The sequence below is a fragment of the Natrix helvetica genome, assembly GCF_964273705.1.
Source record: "Natrix helvetica genome assembly, chromosome: 7".
Classification (NCBI taxonomy): Eukaryota; Metazoa; Chordata; class Lepidosauria; order Squamata; family Natricidae; genus Natrix; species Natrix helvetica.
Genome location: NC_138558.1, coordinates 53,042,302 through 53,062,512, shown reverse-complemented (window position 1 = coordinate 53,062,512; position 20,211 = coordinate 53,042,302). Strand labels below are relative to the sequence as shown.

The following is a 20,211-nucleotide window of genomic DNA, read 5'->3' as shown; positions in this document are numbered from 1 at the left end:
GACGCAATAAGAATGATGAAATACAGGGGGCCGGGGCTGACATCGCTACGACACGACATGCAATCCTGGGGCTCTAGGATTGCTGTCGATATTTCTGTTGCTAGATGGTCCTTTTGGACCTAAACTGTCCCATAGAGACAGTGATAGAGAGAAGGGCATGTCCTGTTGATCTCAGAGGCACCGCAAAGCTCCTGATCGATCCTGGAGAAGGATTTTTTTTTTCAGCTACAAGAGAAGCAGCCATTGAAGCTGCAGAAGGTTGGGACAGCCTCTGAACAGAAAGAAAGCAGAAGAGAGAGTATGTCGAAATAGTGAAAAAAAATTACTATTAGAGAAGAGAACACCCAAAAAGACTTAGAGTAAAATTAACATTGAAGACAGAAGAGAGCAAGTGGCGGATTTAGCCTATATTAAAATTACTGTGTTATCTATCTTTCTTTAACTTTGTTTTTTTATGGATGGAATTCTTACAAATGCCTCTTACTTTTTAAATTGGACTGGCCTCTTTTTTCCTTCTATTTTTCCTTACTTTTTGTATTTGTGAATCAAGAATCTCTTTCAATGCTCGGTTGGATTTTACCTTTTAAACATTTTTTTTCTCAAACTCGGAAGGCTTGGAAACACTACTTTCTTTGAATATCTGATATCTCAAAGTCCTTGATTTTGTTAGGAAGAGCACAATTTGTTTATACAGGTGCTCTTTTGGAGTACTATCAGTAGCTGGACTGGAGTAAAGAGAAAGCCTTGACTTGAAAGATTATAGTGAATTTGTTTGAAACCTAGCAATAAGCCTTGGATGTTTTAGTGGCAGTGATTACAACCTGGGAAAATGGCACAACATGAAGAAGAAAAGGAATTAATATTGCAAATAATTATGCTAGACATTCAACAAGTACTAATAAGTAGTGAGAACATTGAAAAGGGACTTGAGATTATAGAACAAAGAACAGAAAGAATGGAGGGAAGAGTTGAGAATATTTACAAAACGAGGATAACATTTGAGAATATTGAAAAGATAATCACGCAATGAATCAGAGAACACCTAGAAGCCAACAAAGTAATAACCAAAAGCCAACAAGGGTTTGTCAAAAACAGATCATGCCAGACTAATCTTATTGCATTCTTTGACAAAGTGACAAAATTAGTGGACCAGAGGAATGCTGTCGATATAATTTACTTGGACTCCAGTAAGGCATTTGATAAAGTATACCATAACCTACTACTAGATAAAGTAGAAAAATGTGGGTTAGACAGCATCATCACCAGATGGATTCGTAACTGGCTGACCAACTGCATTCAATGTGGAGTGGATCTACATGGAACTGCATCTACATGGAGGGAAGTATGCAGTGGAGTACCCCAAGGCTCAGTTTTAGGCCCAGTACTCTTCAACATCTTCATCAATGATTTGGATGAGGGGATAAATGGGGAACTCATCAAATTTGCAGATGACACCAAGCTGGCAGGAATAGCCAACACTCCAGAAGATAGGCTTAAGATACAGATGGATCTTGACAAACTTGAACATTGGGCACTATCTAACCAAATGAAATTCAATGGTGAAAATAGTTAGGTTCTACATTTAGGCAAGAAAAAACAATGCACAGGTACAGTATATGTGGTACCTTGCTCAATAGTAGCAACTGTGAGAGTGATATTGGCGTCCTAGTAGACAACCATTTAAATATGAGCTAGCAGTGTGTAGCAGTTGCCAAAAAAGCCAAGACATTTCTAGGCTGTATAAACAGAGGCATAGAATCAAAATCACGTGAAGTGTTCATACCACTTTATAATGCCTTGGTAAGACCCTACTTGGAATACTGCATCCAGTTTTGGTCACCACAATGTAAAAAAGATGTGGAGACTTTAGAAAGAGTGCAAAGAAGAGCAACAAAGATGATTAGGGGACTGGAGGTTAAAACATATGATTAACGGTTGCAAGAACTTGGCATGGCTACTCTAGTGAAGAGAAAGACCAGGGCAGACATGATAGCACTGTTCCAATATTTGAAGGGCTGCCACAGTGAGGAGGGGGTCAAGCTATTTTCCAAGGCACCTGAAGGCCAGACAAGGAATAATGGATGGAAGCTGATCGAGATTCAAGCTAGAAGTAAAAAGAAATTTTCTGACAGTGAGAACAATCAGCCAATGGAACAGCTTGCCTTTGGAAGTTGTGGGAGCTTCATCACTGGAGATTTTAAAGAAGAAATATATTTGAATATAAGTAGCTCAGGTTGGTAATTGGGCAAAGAGAAGAGATTGGACTGCCATTTATCATAAATGGTATGGGGTATCCTGCTTGGGCAGTGGGATGGACTAAATGACCTACAAGGTCCCTTCCAACTCTGTTATTCTATATGCCACATCTGAATTAAAAGAAGACAAAAGAAGACAGATCTTTATATTTGGAATTCTCTAGTTGTGACAACCGTTTGACTGCAAGTTACCAGAGGCTGGATTAAATACTAGAGATCCACCACTAATGAACAATGTGGCTGGGTTTTTTTTTTAATGCTCTGTTAACTCTATTATTGGAGATCTGCAGGGTTCTGTAAGTAATAATTATACTTGTCTCGCCTCTGCTCTTTTCATGCCTGAAAATTAGACTCACTGCAATTGTTTCTTTCTCTTCTGGAAAACTCAGGGGTGGGGCAGCTCTCAATTCCCTGTTAGCCTCAAGAAGTTTATCCGTGTAAGCAACATATTTCTTTATTGCTTCTACTATGTTAAGGTGGTTTTCAGTATACTTTACAAAGGACTCTCTTAATGAGTCATTTATTTTTGATTGAGATTAAAATATCAAAATTTGAGCTCACTGTTTGCACTGTAAGCAGACATTGCTTAGATATGAAATCCATTACATTCTCCCTTTTTAGGTTCACATTATCCCCACAGCTGCTGAACAAACAGTGGAGTCAGGGAAGAAAGGAATCCTCTGTCAAGGAGGGAGAAAATTCTAAAAGCTGTTGGCATCCTCCTTTCGCCTACAGATCCCTCTCCAAAGAGTTATGAATGCTATATCTATCTGGTGGCGGAGCAAAATTACTCACTGAAGTTGTCTGCTCATTCGTTGCGTAGTCTTCCCTTTTCTGCTGCTTTCAGGGGCTTGGTTAAAATCTCTATTGCTGAGTGTCTCTTCTTTCTTTTCCCCATTATTTAAATTATAACGAATAGAAAGCTGGAGTAAAAAGCTGACGTCTCAAGTGGTACAATTTAAAAATTAATTTAAAAGTAGAAAAAGTACTGAAAGAGTAAAAATAGAGAGTAAAAAAGGGCAAAGCTGAAAACTGCTGCTCAACATCGCCATATTGGAGTGTTTTTTATATTTGTGAACTAGATTGGATTAACTCTGCTATTATGGTGTTATTACTATTATTATTTGTTGTTTTTAATTGTATTTAGGTTACCCAGAGACCAGTGGTGGGTTTCAATTTTTGTTAGAACCTATTCTATAGGTGTGGCCCATTTTGTGGGAGTGGCTTGGCAGGCATGTGACCAGGTGGGAGTGGCCAACTTGATGTCACTCACCAGGAGATGTCATGGATTGGTAAAATGTGGTGAAGCTCACTTAACAACGCTCTTGCGTAGCAACCAAAATTTTGGGCTCAATTGTAGTCATAAATCAAGGACTATCTCTACCTTCCTCTGCATGGTAGCCTTGTCCCAGTAAACTATTTCTCCTTTCTGGCAATTTTCCTCTCTGTTAGAGGCACCAAAGCAATCCATACAATGTAAGGTTTCCTGCTGCAGCAGGGGGTTGGACTAGAGTAGCCTTCTAGTCCTAAATTGCTGTTCTGTTTTTCTTTCTTTCTGCTAACAAAGATACCTGCCTGAGGCTCATTCCGCATGCCTGCCAGATAGAGATAATGAGATAATGACCCTAGAGAAAGTTTGGCTTCATTCATAAGCAGGAAATTATCCAAACACTTTTAGAAACACAATGCTCATATTGCACTTCAAAAACATAAAACCATATAACCACATAACCAATTTGTTCTTTCCTGCACCTTTTCAATTTAAAGTTATTAAGACTTGTGGACTTCCACTCCCAGAATTTCACAGCCAGGCATGCTCAGTTCTGATTTAAAGCAACAGCATTTGTTTTTCTCCTTTGCGAAAGAAATTTCCTTCATTCCTTTTCTTCTCCCTTCCCCTCCTTCCTCCCTCTCTCCCTCCCTCTCCCCTCTCTCAAACACACACACACACACACACAGAGAGAAGTTGGATTGGATGATCTCTCCTAACCTCTTCCCACTCTCACTCTCTATCAAGCAAGCACACACGCACACAGTTTCACTGATTACAAGTTGGATTGGATATCTTTTCCAATGTCTTGAAAGCAGCTCCTTTGCCATCCCCCCCCCATTCCCCTGCTGTCTTCCCCAAACACCTCCCCTATTGCAAATGCAGCCTGCTGTCTGGTTGGGAAATGCCTGGAACGCAATAAAGCCCACCCACTCATCTTCTGCTGGCAGGCTGGGGTGAGAGGAGAGGCAGAGAAGCCGGAGGGGAGCCGATCCGAGCCTTCCGAAAGAAAGGGGCTGGGGGAAAGTGTGTGTGCTACAGCATGGCTCTTTGCCTGGCTTCCTGCCTCCTCCTGTGGTCTCCTCAGTGCTCGCTTGTGCTCTCCCTCCTCAAGTGTAGTTTGATTGGAGGCGGAGCCACATTGCCTTTTCAGACTTGTAGTCAGTGAAGCTGGGCTGGATTTTTACATAGCTTTATTCAGCTGTGTGTGTGTGAGAGAGAGAGAGAGGGAAATGGATGGGGGCCTGGGGAGGAAGTCACTACACTTGGGGAGGGAGAGCACGAGTGAGCCAGGGTCCTTTCCTCCAGCCTTTGGCCAAAGCCCTGCATAGCACCAGGAGGATAAACTTTGAATTCCTCCCCCTCCCTCCAACCCACACGTACCTTTTCCAGCTGCTTCAGAGAGGACTTCAACGCTGCTCTTGCCTCGGGTTCTCTGAAGAAGCCCCTTCTTTCCTTCCTTCCTTCCTTCCTTCCTTCCTTCCTTCCTTCCTTCCTTCCTTCCTTCCCTCCCTCCCTCCCTCCCTCCCTCCCTCCCTTCCTTCCTTCCTTCCTTCCTTCCTTCCTTCCACCTGCACAGGGTTCTAACCGGCACGGTAGATTTGTGGAACTTCTTCTACCGAACCGGTTAGAACCTGCAGGAACCCACCCCTGCCAGAGTCACAACTATGAGATAAACAGCTTTGTAACTTGGCAAATTAAATAAATACATTAATTCTAGAGAATCTAGGGGGAGAAATAGGGAAGCTCAGCATGTTCTTTTTGCAAATGTTAATCAGGATTTTTGGGACATTTTCTTAGGATGATCGTGAAAGAGAAATTGGTGGGGTCCATACCTGTATGGAAAAGCGCTGGCTTGGATTGGTTCGGATACCATTTACAACAGTATATTTTCAAGGAAGAGTAAGTGCTGAAGAAAGCGTTTTTACACACAAGCATGCATATAAATAACCTATTGCAGCATTCTTGACTATTAATGTTTAAGGAGCCCTGGTGGCATTGTAGTTAAAGTGCAGTATTCCAGGCTAACTCTTCCCATAGCCTGGAGTTCAATTCTGATGGGCTTGAGGTTGATTCAGCCTTCCATCCTTCCAGGGTTAATAAAATAAGGATCCAGATTGTTGGGGGCAATATGCTGACACTGTAGACCATCCAGAGAGTGCTATAAAGCTCCATGGGGCAGTGAATAAGCCTTAAGTGCTATTGCTATTGTTATTTTTACTCAAGACTCTTTGTTTCTCTTCTTCTAGATTGATGGCACATTTAAGATTGATACTCCTCCTGTTCTTCTTGGCTATAGCAAAGGGAAAAATGTGGAAAACGACAGAAAATATGATTCCATACAGCATCTCAGTGATGGTTCCTACCTTTCATTGTTCATTACAATTGAACCTCAACTCATTCCTGGAGAATCAATTCAAGAAAGGGTAAACCTGGACAAGTTTTATTTCTGGGCATAATTTGGACATTTAGGAAGTGGTTTGCCTCCATTTTCATAAAGAACATAAATAGCAAATAAATGGGACTCTAATTGAACAGGTATGCACCTTTCTTGGACTGCAATTTATCCTTTGCATGCTTGTTTTTCTTTCCAAGGAAGTGTTGCACAACATACCTCTACAATTATTGTATGTTAAAAGGCCTTCACATTAATCAGGTGGATACTATACCTCAGTAGTCCTTCTTGGATGTTTTAAGGGGACTCCAATGCATCTTCAGTTATTTCCAAGTGGTGATGGTCCAACAGAAACTCTAAGCCAAATGCCATTATACTGTTCTCTATATAAGGACTGTAGGACCTTATATATCCTGTCATGAAGGTAGAATAGCAGTGGAAAAGTCCCCAATCTTTCCAACTTGAGGGCTCAGCCCGGGCATATGTGTGTGTGAGTGGCAGGTGCATGTATGTCTGCACAACTCTATTGATAAGGGCGCACATATCCTCCACTCATGTGAAAGGACCTTGGCACATGAGTAAATGGCACCTGCGTTTGCACACAAAGCTCCACTTGCACAAGCAGAAGGTGCTTGAGTGGAGGGTGCTTGTGCTTCGACATGAAGTTCCATTCATGCAAATGGAACTTCGCACAAGAGCGGCCTTTGTGAGATAGCGCAAGCAACCTCCACCCAACCTCCCTCCATTCGTGTGAATGGAGCTTTTGAGCCTGAGCGCAGGCACCCTCAGCTCATGTGCAAAGCTCCATTTGTGCAAGTGGAGAGCATGTGAACCCACCACTCACCTCAATGGAGCTGTGTGCACATGCGTGCTGCCACTCACACCTCCCCGCGCCAGGCTGGGCCGCCAAGGTGGAAAGATTGGGGACCACTGCTCTACCTGAAAATTTCTTAATGACAGAATATATAAGGGTGTGCCTAGAGTCCTTGCATAGAGAACCGTATAACAGCATATGGCTTAAAGTTGCTATTGAACCATCGTCGCTTGTAAATAACTGAAGATGAAACTATGGGTGCTGAACCATAAATTGAGAGGATGAGAATAAAGTCGGGGATTTGGGAGAGTGAAGCAATGTTTTCACAAGTTCAAGGCCCACACTGCTGGCAGAGGGAAGGGAAGGCCTGTTTTGGGATGAGCATTCAATATACCAGGGGTGTCCAAACTTGGGAACTTTAAGACTTGTGGACTTCAACTCCCAGAATTCCCCAGCCAGCATTCTGGGAGTTGAAGTCCACAAGTCTTAAAGTTCCCAAGTTTGGACACCCCTGCAATATACAATACTTCTCCAGAGAACAGTTTTTTTGCTTCTTGTCATTTCTGCATAAATTTAGGCAAAAACAAGCCAAAGTAACAGTTTTGAATTGCATATCTAATTGCATATTTTCTCTCTATCTCTATGTACCTATCTCTATTTCTATATCATTCCCATTTGGAAGCAAAGGTACCTTTGGAATTCCTTTGTGCTATTAACTTTAACCTTTTCCTTAACCCATCATTTTAATCAGAACTTGCTCAATGAAAATTCACGTCCAGGTCCAATTACTGTTATGGACTTCTCTTGATGGTTTGATTTCAGAAATTTCAAAATTTTGAAGGATTTCTTTGAAACAAAGATTACATAACTCTTCCTTGAGAGTGAGTTCAGTCATCTAGTTTCAGTAGAGATGAGCAGATTTTTCTTTCCATGATGATGCCTTGCTAGAAAGCTCACTGCTTTTCCTAATAATCACAATTCCTTCCTACTTTTGGAAAAACAATAATTAAATAGTCAAACATTTCCCTTATTATTTTAACAGCTTAGTTTTTATATTCTCTCACATGATTCTGCGCTGTTGCATTGCGTTCATATCTCTCCCCCCACCCTTTTCTTGCTGGCCTTCCTGAATCTTTGTAGATGAATGAAATGTTGGGGAAGGTAAATGATGTTTAAATGTATTTTTTAAAAAATAATAACAGGGCTTGGTTAGAACTACTTATGATTGCTGTGCATTTGTACACTTAAGATTAGTGTTTATACGGTATAAAATATGTGTCTGGTTATTTTGACAATAGTCATGTAGAGCTTCATACTTGTTAACAAGATGTAGGAACCATCAAAATCTCTCAAGACACACTGTACTTCTAAGGTGGTATGTTTGGGGCTGAGACAGAGTAGGGAATTGGGATTATTTAATATACTGTAGAGATAAAATATACTGATATATCCACAGTCTTTACTATTACTGTTAGAACTATTGCTGTGACTATTGTGCACTATTTTCTGAACTTGCAGATAAGAGAAAAAGGGAAGGGAAAAATGAATCAAAAGAGAAACAGGAAATTGAAGAGATGCAAACAAAGAGTTAAATAAAAGAGAAATATATTGTGAATTAGATATATAGAAGAGTCAAACCTTTGAGTGTTTATTTGGCAATGAATTATGGGTGGAAATGTGTATTTCAGTGCCCCATGTTTTATTAACAGTGGAAAATGTCTCTCGATTAAGACAAGCTCCCTGGCATTTGGCACAGGAGAGCCGTGCAATTCCAGAAAAAGATGCACCTGCTTTAAAGAGTCATGGACAGGTACTAACTCTGCCCTCTAGTGAGGTCCTTGACTGATGTTTCATTAAATCATAGTATCTTTTGAATATCCTCCTGGTGCCTTTCTTCCATCCATAACAAGAAATATCATTTTTATCCAAAGCATTAATCTTGACAGAAGTGGTCTGATCATATTAGCTATTTAGGTCTTATGCATTGGTTGCAACATTAAAAAAAAAAACTGGATTTTTTTTTCTCTTCAAGTTTGACACTCAAGAAGATGAGAAGCTTCTTCAAGCAGCTGAAAGATATAAAGCTGATTGTGCCTTGAAATTTCCAGATCGCCAATGCCTGATCACTGTAATTGACATCAGTGGAAAAACACTCTTTGTTACGAGATTCATCAGAGCGCTCAACCCCCCAGAAGAGCTCCTACGAATTCATCCAGACAGTCCACAGCAAACCTCCGTGCGTATTTTTATTCTCTGAGGAACTTACATGTGTAATATGCAAACCATCATCGGTGCTGGTGTTACTTAGTTTAGGTAATGAAATGTCTGCAAGAAAATAACCAAGCTCAGAGAGCACCAAAAAATCCTTATTTCAACCCTGAGCTACAAATTTTCTCTTTTATTGAAGCAAAGAATGAAATCTTGGTTTGTATAATGAAACATCTACAAGAAAACAGCCAATCTCAGAGAGCACCAAGGACCCCTCAATTCTTTGTTTTGCTAACATTAAATCTCAAGGGCTCTGTTTCATGGCATTCTGAGAAGTGAGCCAGTCAACCCAAGGACACTGACCTGACTTAGTGCAGCCAAATTGAATTATTTTGGACCAATCTGGAAGAAAGGCTGATCTAGCCGGCAACAAGCCCATTTCTAAAGAGAGGATAAAGTCTTGTGTTTATAATAAAAAATAGCAGCTTTGGCCTCAGGCTAATAAGAGGATTGTTCTTTTTCTTTTTTTCTTTTTTTTGGGGGGGCGACACCCAGGAGCAGGGCCTTCTCTGTGATGGGCCCAGCCCTGTGGAATGACCTCCCCCTTGATATCAGGATTACTTCCGATCTCCGCTCCTTCCGTGTAAAGTTCAAGACCCACCTCTTTCAACTGTCTGGCCTGGCTCAACCGTAGTTTATCCTTTTCCTCCTGACAGTCCTTTTTTAAATTGTATTATTATTTTGGGGTATTTTAATGACTAATTTAATTTTTATTATTATTAATGTAATGTATTTTTAATTATTACCTCCTCCATGCATGTATGTATATGTGTGTATTTTATGTTTATATGTATATATGTATATTTTATTGTACGCCGCCCCGAGTCCCTTGCGGAGAGGGTGCGGCTAACAAATTAAATTTCTATTTCTATTTCTATTTCTATTGTTCATAGGAATTAGTTGCCCGATACGTAGCCCTGATTCCTTTTTTACCCGATATGGTATCATTTGCTGGAATTTGTGATCTGTGGAGTACGTCTGATGTAAGTTAAAAGCTTCAAATGTCTAGAACAGAACTGTCAAACTTGTGGCCCATGCGCTGGATGCATCACAAACTGGCCACACCCAAGCCCAGTTAGCAAAGGGAGAAAAAGTCCCTATATATCACATGACAATGTGACTTTGACACGCCTAGTCCAGAACTATGTGTTTATTATCAAAGGAAGTTCTTTTGTCATTATTTATGCCAAAACAATAGATGTGTGTGTGGAATAATTAAAGTTGCTCTGGGTTGTGATGTTTGTGATGTTGGCATTAACAGTATTATGCTCTTTTGCATTGGATTACATACGTCAGCTTTGGGGGGAGTTGAAAAACTGAATTGCTGCATAATATGACCTTTTAGAATCCATGGAAATTGAAATCACATCAAAGGCTTTGTTCAGGCAGGCACCATCTGCTTTCAATTTTAGTGGTCCAGTTTGGTCTAGAAATCCCTAATTATCCTTCCTTAATCATGCTGCAGTAGGCTTAATTCTTGTATAAAAGGATGTTATGCATTTGTTAAGAATATTTATTTTCTGATTATGTAGTTCTAAGTTGAACCACTTTAAATGAAAATAAGATGTGGCTGTTTTCATTACATAGCCGGAGACTGAAGTAGTAGCAGTTTATAGCTGCCCTTTCATAAGTCTGCCTCCTTAAGTGGAATTTAAATTGAGCCAAAATATTCAGTGATACAAAATAGTCTTTAACAGCATCATTTGTTTACTCACATTTGTTAGCAGTTCCTTGATCTTTTGGCTGGAGACGAAGAAGAACATGCTGTGCTATTGTGTAATTATTTTCTTGCTCTTGGCAAAAAGGCCTGGCTTCTAATTGGGAATGCTGTTCCGGAGGTAAGGCGTTTGTGTTTTGCATTTCAATAAAACTTCCTTACATGAGAAAACATGCTACCTCACCAGTCATTGTCCATACTGATTTTAGAAGCCAACAAAAACCCTGGTTCAGAGATTATCCCCCTGTACAGGTAGCAGGTTATCCCAGAATTTCCAAAAGAACATTTTCCTCCTGCATTTTAGCTAATTCAGAATTTGTGTCTTGAGCACTAATAGGCAAATAGTAGAAGAGGAAAGAGAAAATTGTAAATAACTTTATTTTTCCCGCCAGGGACCAACAGCTTATGTGCTAACTTGGGAACGAAACCAGTATGTGATTTGGAACCCAAGTCGTGGCCATTTTTATGGACAGTATGATGCGTTCTGTCCTTTGAAAAGGGTCAGCTGTTTGATATCTGCAGACAATGTAAGTGAACTATCCCTTATCTGCCCCGCTACCACAGCTAAGCAGTTCCTGTCAGCTACATGGACTCACTACCAGATGGCTTGCTTGCACATAGGTTTCTTTTCATCTTGTACCAGGAGATGTGCTGGAATTTAATTCCAGGACACCTGGAATTTAATCCCCATGCAAAAGATGTTTTCTGGATCTTGCCAAGCAGATTCTTGACAAACACTTTGTGCATCCAATATATGACGAGCTTGTCAGCCGGGCTCCAACTGGCATGAGATTTATTTACAGCCATACGAAGAGTAGGTGTCCACTTACTCTTTCTCTCACCCTGGACAGTTGGTGCCAATTCCCTTCCAAGTGAGTCAGTTGGAAGCAGAAACAAGGGCTATGGTTGCCTTCTGTTCAAGAGCCAGAATCAATTGAGCAGCGTGCAAAATGAGGGCGAGTGGCATCATGACTTGTGCAAATCAACAGGCACAAGCAAATTTCATTTTTTTGATCATTTTCTGGAGATACAATGTATTCTACCAGACTCAGCAATGCAGAGTGTGGTTTCCCCGAAAATAAAACCTGGTCTTGAAAATAAGCACTTAGGCTTATTTTCAGGGAGGTCTTATTCAGGATGACCTGCTTCCCTCATCTCCCATACTTTTGCCCGCTGCTGGTGCTGCCACGCAAGCCTCCCTTGAGCCTCCCGTGAGTCAAGCAGCCACACACACATCCAGATAGCCTGTCTTCACCCCCCCTGTCTCTGCCTCCATGCTTGGAATTAATGGTATTTGTGGTATGCCAAGGGGCCGGCAAGCTGTGGTTGCTGCCAGACACCATCGGTCCATGCACGCTATCTGGGTGAAGGTAAAAGAAGCCTCAATAGCTTTGTGGATTCACTCCAGATCAATTAGTCCTGAATTGCTACTGCATAACAGAGATGATACTTAAAGAAGTTTTTCCCCTTTTAGGTTTGGTTTAACATTCAACAGTATGATTCCCCACCAAGAATAAATTTCGATGTCAATAAAACCAAATTTTGGAAACCTTTCTTTTCTAGAAGTTTACCATTCCCTGGTCTCTCCAGTGTTCAGGTAAAGGAACTTTTATTCTGATGTTATTAGAACTATTGAGAAATGTATCCTGCCCTTTTCTTAGAAGTTAAGGTAGTTTATTAGGAGGAGGGGAATCTTCCTTAATTTTATCCCTTACTGTAAAGTGGGTTTAGGTTTAGGTTTTATTCAATTTATAGACCGCCCCCTCTCCCCGTAGGGACTCGGGGCGGTGTACAGACCGTTCGTGTATAAAACAACAAAACATAACATAAAACATCAGACAAAACAACGCACACATACCGTCTGTATATACAACCCAAACTAATTAAATAATTAAAAACAATTCTAAAACCAGTTTAAAACCCCAAAATTTAAAATTTAGAAAGCCATCCAGGAAGGTCAGTAGTAGATGTTCCCTGTAAATACAATTACAATTACAATTAGGCCAGGCCGGCTAGTCGAAACAGGTGGGTCTTGAGTTTCTTGCGGAAGGAGCGGAGATCCGAGGTGGTTCTAATATCGGGGGGGAGGTCGTTCCAGAGGGTTGGGCCCATCACAGAGAAGGCCCTATTCCTAGACACCGCCCGCCCGCACTGCTTAGCGGAAGGTACCCGGAGGAGACCCTCTCTGTGAGAGCGGATTGGTCACAGGGATGTGTGGGGTAGAATGCGATCCCGCACTCCTTCAACCCTGCACAGTCCTCTCTATATATATTATAGTATGGGCATACCAATTTCCATTATACAGGTGATCCTTGTTTATTGATAGGGTATCAATTTAATCTGTAAAAACACATTTTAACAGGTTAAAAAAAGGTAAATTAAAAAAAAACTAGAGTTGCCCATCATAAAGTTTTGTAGGTTTAATCCTTTTCTGAATATAGTGAATGTTTTTCCAACTAACTGATTAGGTTGCACGGTGGAAGACAAGAGCCTTATCACACAAGTGAAAGCCAGTTTGGTCTTGTGGTTCATGTGGAAGTGAGAAAAGTTGAATTCTAGTCCTGCCCCAGGCACAAACCCAGCTGGCAAACCCTAAGCTCCCAGAATTAGGAAGCAGGCAAGGGCAAATCAATTCAGGATATCTTGCTAAGAAAACTGCAAAGACATGTCCATGAAGTCTCTAGAACTCAACACTGACTTCAAGGCAAAAGAAAAAGAATAACAGAGTTGTACGGGACCTTGGGGGTGGTTTTCTAGTCCAACCCCCTGCTCAAATAGGAGACCCCAGACCAGTGGTGTATTAACCATTAAGCAGACTAAGCACGTGATTAGGGCACCAGGCCCAAGGGGTCACCACAAAGTTGAGAAAGAAAGAAAAACAAATGAAGATTTGTACCGTATGTACAAAGGAGTTGGGCACCAAGGTTTGTCAATGTTTATGACACCAGTGAGCCTTAATCCCCCACTGCCCTACACTATTTCACACAAATGACTCTCCCAAACTTCTGAAGGCAAACCATTCCACAAAGACATTTCCACCCATTTGGGGTGTCTGTGCATCTTATGGAGCGAAAAATAGGGTAATTTGATTGTCCTGTATAAATTGCATAAATAGTATTCAAAATGATTTTAATGTAATTTTTTCTTATGCCATATGAATCACTACAGATCTTGAAAGAATAAAAGTAGAGATGAATTTAAAGTGCTATAATATTGAAGTAAATTTCATAAATGCTAAATTGCTTCTCTTTCTGATTTCATTAGCCTGAAGAACTTTTCTACCAAAATGCAGACAAGGCTGCCGCATTACATTTACAGAACAGGTAATTTTGCATCAATCATAAAACCATAATATTCAAGGGCTGCCAATGTTGTAAATTACCAACAGATGGCAGTACTGCTATGCAAGAAGCTGCAATATGTTCTTTAGCATCTATTCTTTCACCTCACTTGATGGGAGGTTGCTGTGAGAAAAGGAAATATAGCTATGATTTTTGATTGCGGAAGGATCCCTTCCAATTAAAATCACTTCCAAATGCAAAATGTCACTGAGCCCAAAAATATAAAGGTAGTGAACTAGGAAGAATTGAGATGTGTAATCAAGAATAAAGTGATTAACCTGTGACAACAAGCAATATACTTTATGTGAAAAGAGTTCAGGAACTGATAAAGGACAATTGGTACATCAAAGGGAAATTGCTATCAAGCTTGACTTTCAAAGGAATGTGGAGGTGGCATTATCGATATTCTTCAATTTCAAAAGAGTTGTGCAAAGAGTTTACATACAGGAAAGAAGTTTCAAGAATTGAAATTTACTGAGTTCACCGGAAGTTCTCCAGCTGGACAGACGTGGGTGGAATGTGGGATCTCAAGAGTCTCACATGAACCCTGTCTGACAAACCATCTCCGAGATCTTTTTTAGATCGGAACCCCCCTGGAGGGGGGGCAAAGAAGGGGCAGTATCTCATCAGACCCAGGGGGAGGCAACAGGTCCCCCTCAGGTTGGAGATTTGCCCTCTGAATCGGAGTAGGGGCAGCAGCATGGCAACATGCTGCACAAGAAGCTAACTTCCAGCCAAAGCAAATGAACAGGAGTGTGAGGAAGAGATGAAAGACCGGTAAGAAAATTCATCTAACCCACAGTCATAAATCAAACTTGGAAAAGGCAAAGAATCTTGAGAGCATAAATAATATTGATGGTCAGACCGGGATTTTTTCAAAAAGAAAGAAAGAAAGAAAGAAAGAAAAGGAAAATGGAGGGTTGAAGCACTACCCCCCCCAAAAAAGCCATTTGTTTGAAACAATTCAGAGAGAAAGGGAGAAAGCAGAGAAGTGACAAACCCACTCAAATACTAACTCTAAATTTGGCTTCCGACTTGAAAAGATTGTGTTTTTAAAAGAGTCTAGGAGCGTGAAGATTTATTTCGCCAAGTGTCTTTTAACTAACATATCTTAAGCAATCCCAATTAATGAGAGATGGAATGCAACAAGGGAGAAAGATCAAGAAAAAAGCATTATCTCCTCATTGACAACTGATAACCTAATCTTGCCTGTGTGGGAAATTCTAATTAACCAACTGCCGTAAATCAGAACTTGGAAAAGCAGGAGACGAAGAAGAAACATACCCAAGTTTTGGCTGTATGCAAACTTGTTCCAATTAATGTATTTTGAGCAGCTATGACTAATGAGAGGTGAGGAGTGGCAAGGAAAGGAAATAATAACAGATGTCAAGAACTGGGAAATACGAAGGGGGTTTTTTTTCTTCCTTTTTTTCTGCAAAAGATTAAGATGGCTTTAGCTTCTCTTCTGGTTTCATGGTAGTTGAATTAACTAAATTTAAGGTGTACCAGAACCTCAAAGTAAGACTTATATAACTAATTGTAATTTTGGAACTGGACATTAAATTATAAAAAATATGCATAAATCATTAAAATCAAGCCTAAATAGAATTCTGAACCCAGAGAAGCAGGTATTTAAAGAAGAAGGCAAAGAAGAAGGGTGGCAAGATATTGAAGGGGTAGAAACAGAGGGAAATAAAAAGCAGACAAAAACTCCATTGGACCTGGCAGTGGTATAGGGAAAATTATAAAAGGGGGAATGTGTCCCAACAAAAGGGAATAAAAAGCAGATAAAAGATGTTTTGGAGGTTGTCAGTGGCATAAGGAAAATTGAAGTAGGAGATTACGCCCCAACAAAGAGAAATATAAAAGATCTTTTTGACGGTGGCTTGGGGAAAATTGAAGAGGGTGGACGTGTCTAAACAAAGAAAAGGGAGAAGGAAGGAACAGAGAAGTGGAACCAAAGAGTTACTACTAAAAAATCAGACAATTAGAAATTGTTATATGGGAAAATATAAAGCTAAGATAAGGGGTTTATTCCTAAATATGACAATAAAATGGAGTTGCTAACTGGTTGAATATGATAATGGAAAGATAATTAAATAAAAGTTAAAATATATGGAATATGGACAAATATGAAACTGATATGGAGAGATTGTAAAGCAGAGGTTTGTGATTCACTTTTATACATGATAATTAAACTGAGTTGCTAATTGATTGATTATGACAATAGAAGGACAATTAAGCATGGGCGAGGTTGAAACAGCGGAGCACGTCCTTCTATTTTGCCCCATGTATAACACAGACAGATCTAAGTTACTGTCTGTTCTTGAAACCGTCCCTTCTAGACCTAATGGCTGTAATTTGTTTGTATATTGCCTTGGAGATGTCTCCTCATACATCACCTCTCAGGTTTCCAAATTTTTCTTAAGAGCTGTAACCATTAGAGGAGAACGCTGTAGCCTCCCTTAGTTAAGCTTTTGGTGATTGACTGTTATGATACTATGATCAATTCTCCTATGTCTTTTTTGTAGTAGTCGTGTTTTGGTCTGTGACTGTAAATAAAGTATTATTATTATTAATTAAGCATGGGTAAAAATATATGAAATATTGACTTATATAGAACTTTTAAGATGATGAACTAAATGAGATGTTTACAGCTTGTTATTTTATATAGTAGATTAAGGGAATTGTAATGAACATTGAACAGTAAGGATTGCCATTTATAGACAAGGGTAATCTAATCCAAGATATGGAAAAATGGAGAGGGAACATGAAATATACTTACAATGGGAAACTATTGAGATAAAATACAGAATCACAAATTGGGGGCATGTAAGGATGTATAATTATATAAAGATAATGATGAGAATAGTGAGGAATTGTAACCAGGTCAACATCTCGGCCAAAATTAGGCTGGGGGTGGGTGGGTATAAAAGCACAATGATTATATATGTATACTTTTCTGTTATTTTTTTTTACTAAAAAGGAGGAGAAAAATTAAATATGTATATTGAAAAGGAATTATAAATACCATCAATTTAAAATGGAGCTCGCTCAGAAGCTGAAATACACCAAGTAAATAAGATGAAGAGTGGGAAGTAGAAAGAAAGGTAAGGGAAGAAGAGAGAGATAGGAGAGAGGGCAAGAAGAAGAGGAAGACAGGGGGAGTGGAAAGGGGAGAGAGGAGAAGGGAAGAGGAAGTAGAGAAGGGAAGGGCGACAGAGGGAAGGAGATAGAGAGGGGGAGAAGAGAGGAAGTGATGGATAAAGTAAAAATATGGTGTATGGAAAGCAGAAGGCCAAAATTGGTTTTTGGGAGTTGTTGGTGAGATGAATTGATGTAAACATTTAATAATACAATATGATGTTGGTTATTTATTAGTATACATGTGATTATATGTTATGAAAATGAAAAATTAAAAAACTTTAATGGAAAAAAAAGAACAGTGCCAGGAACCACTAAAGCAGTGTAAAAAGCTTAAAACAACTTCTCTTTTAAGAAAGTCAAGCCCCTAATACCAGCAAAGGAAAAAAAAACTCTGGAGAAACTTAGGTGACAGTAAGCCTAGGTGTACTGTCAAGAACCTTTAGCTGTTACAATGTAATAAGGGTTAACCAGAGAGGCAGTTTCTGTAAGTACGGCATTAAAGATAAGGATTAGGTTAGAAACAATACCAGAATGTTTCCTTCCTGCCTTCATTACAGGATTAGTCCTGTAAAGTGGAAAAAACCAAAAGATTTCTTCCAACAAATGGTTCTCCTGAATAGGTGTGACCTGCCTGAATCCCATTACTGCATTCATCCCTACATATAGTAGTAGAAAAGTGTAGTAATCTGTGGATTTTATTATTTTGGTTAGGTTTTCAGCCACATCTTTGATTTTTGCTCCAAGGAGACAACATACCACTTTGGATTGACTATCTGGTATACAGATGGCTGGTTCTGTTCCCTTGAGAATTGAATCTCCTATCACCAACACTCACCTTTTTTTCCATAGGGAGGTTTGGGGTATTTTTCTATATATCATAGAAGCATTTGATAGTGCTACTTTTTTAGGGCCATTACATGATGCTTCTTTTCTATGTGTCTGCATGTTTTTTTCCAGGGAGAGTCCATGAAATCGATTGCTTAGCACCATGGGGCTGCATCATAGTGGGATGGGTCAGATGGATTTTGTACTAGGTTTGCTTTTTTTTCTATGAGTGATATATTTCCGTCTGTCTTCTTCATCTAAGAGATCTTTTAGAAGTTGTTTGATCATTATTATGTTCAATTTGGGCATATTTTTCTTGCAAGGGTTGGAGATTCTCATTTTGTAGGTTGAGTTTCAGAGTGGTTAGTTTCCTTTAGACCCGTTAACTTTTTCTTCTAGTAACTTGATTACTTTACATTTGGTATATATATAGTTTGGATATTCTATGGGCATAAGTGTATACATGGGACATGTTTTGCAGATCACAGTAGTATCATTTTCTTTTTCCATGAGTGGATTTTTAAAAAAATGAAAATGAAACTGTAGGAGGTTTTAACACAGATTTTTAAAAGGGAAAAATTTCTAATTTAGATTTTTGATATTTCAATAGATCATTTAAAATTTAGGGGGCAAAGTCTAGCTAAAAATGTAAAGTACTAGCAATTAAAAATGTCTAGCTTAAGGATTTAAAATTCTATAGTTCAAAATTTTATAGTTTAAAAATTAAAAGTTTTAGCAGATCATTTAAATTGTCAAATTTAAAAATTTTCAGTGTTGGGTGGGCTTAAGGTTTCTTAAGGTTCGTTCTTAACCTGTAATGGAATGTTCTATAATTATGCCTTTCCTCTGTGCCGCCTTATGATCCTTTCCCTCATTGCCTTCTTGTGGGCTTTATTTATCTCTTCCTTCTCTGCCTTTATATGTTCTGTATTTGCTATTGTCTACTCACTTTTGATTTTTTTTTGCCTTGTGTCCTGTAGTGACTTTTTATCCTCGCTCCCAACTTGCTTTTCTCCTGCCACTACCAGGTATTCGGTTCTCCCTGCTTTTCTCAGTTCATGGTGTCCCGTCCCCCCCCATCTGTTGGTCTGCCACGCTGTTCTGTTGCCATTCATAGTCACTGTTTGCTGGTCTGCTGTGCTGCAATGCTCCACCACCATTAGCAGCCTCTGTGTTAGGGGTATCTCTGTTGGGAGATAGAAAATAGCGCAGCGGAATGTACAGCTAGAGAGAAAGAATGTTGCTAGTAGAAAAAACACACAAATAGAGTTTCAGATACTGCTAATAAAAAAACCAAGTAGCTTTACTACTAGTAATTGCTTCACAAGCAGTGATAGTAGATATATGTCCAAACACAATTCAAAGAACAAACAAGTGCTTACAGTCGCAGTTCACGTTCCAGTCATCAAGCGAGCAAGTAGTTATCAAGCATAGGACTAGCAGAGAGAGTGTGAGCTCTCCTGACTCCCTCTTATTGTAGAGTTAATTACAGCTGATAAGTACATTCACCCATTTAAAGCAACAACGACCATTTGTTATTGTATATAGATATATGTTGCCTACCCAACACTAGGAGTATACTCCCAACACTCTGGATCCACCGTTTCTCTACCATTGCTTTCCATGTTGCTCTCTGCATTGCTCTTAGGATCTGGTTCGCTGTGCTGCCCTTTCTGCTAGCTCTCCTTTCTGTTGCGCTGCTGCTGCTCTTTGCTCTTCAGCCACCTGGCTCCCGTTTGCTGGTCCATCACACCAGTGTGCTGCTTCTCCCAGCAAACAGGACCACCTGGATGACCTACAGTAAGCTCATTTCTCCTCTCCCCTGGCTCTCCTCCTCCTCCTCCCTGCTCTACTCTCTTACTGGCTTGCCTTTTTGTTCTCTGCTGAGTCATTGTTTTGCCCTCAGTCGGCTCACTTCTCTGCCCCAGGGATGATTTTCCTCCCTGCTCCACAGCTGGCCCCACTTTCTCACTGGCTCACCTCCTTGTTATCTGCCAGTTTGTTTTGTCTCTCTGCTCACCTCACTTCAAATAATGGTGCCGGTCCATACAATATCACAAGAGAGGTGAAAAATGTAACATCCAGGCTTCAACAGAAAAACTCATAGCTATAATTCCTTAGGACACAGAGGGTATTATTTTCTTACTGTCAGGTCTGCCTCTTCAGCTTCTTCCCTACG

The 20,211-nt window shown here is 39.9% G+C and overlaps 1 protein-coding gene across 3 annotated transcripts in view; it reads left to right on the top strand.

Moving 5' to 3' along the window:
- CC2D2A (coiled-coil and C2 domain containing 2A) overlaps window positions 1-20,211 on the top strand; it is a 110,359-nt gene that overhangs the window by 81,795 nt on the left and 8,353 nt on the right. For all 3 annotated transcript variants that reach the window (XM_081959386.1, XM_081959387.1, XM_081959385.1), the window contains exons 25-32: window positions 5,326-5,427; window positions 5,775-5,951; window positions 8,767-8,970; window positions 9,896-9,985; window positions 10,727-10,840; window positions 11,112-11,246; window positions 12,194-12,316; window positions 13,984-14,042. In XM_081959386.1, the coding sequence (XP_081815512.1) occupies window positions 5,326-5,427; window positions 5,775-5,951; window positions 8,767-8,970; window positions 9,896-9,985; window positions 10,727-10,840; window positions 11,112-11,246; window positions 12,194-12,316; window positions 13,984-14,042 (1,004 nt within the window). The remainder of the gene's footprint in view (window positions 1-5,325; window positions 5,428-5,774; window positions 5,952-8,766; window positions 8,971-9,895; window positions 9,986-10,726; window positions 10,841-11,111; window positions 11,247-12,193; window positions 12,317-13,983; window positions 14,043-20,211) is intronic.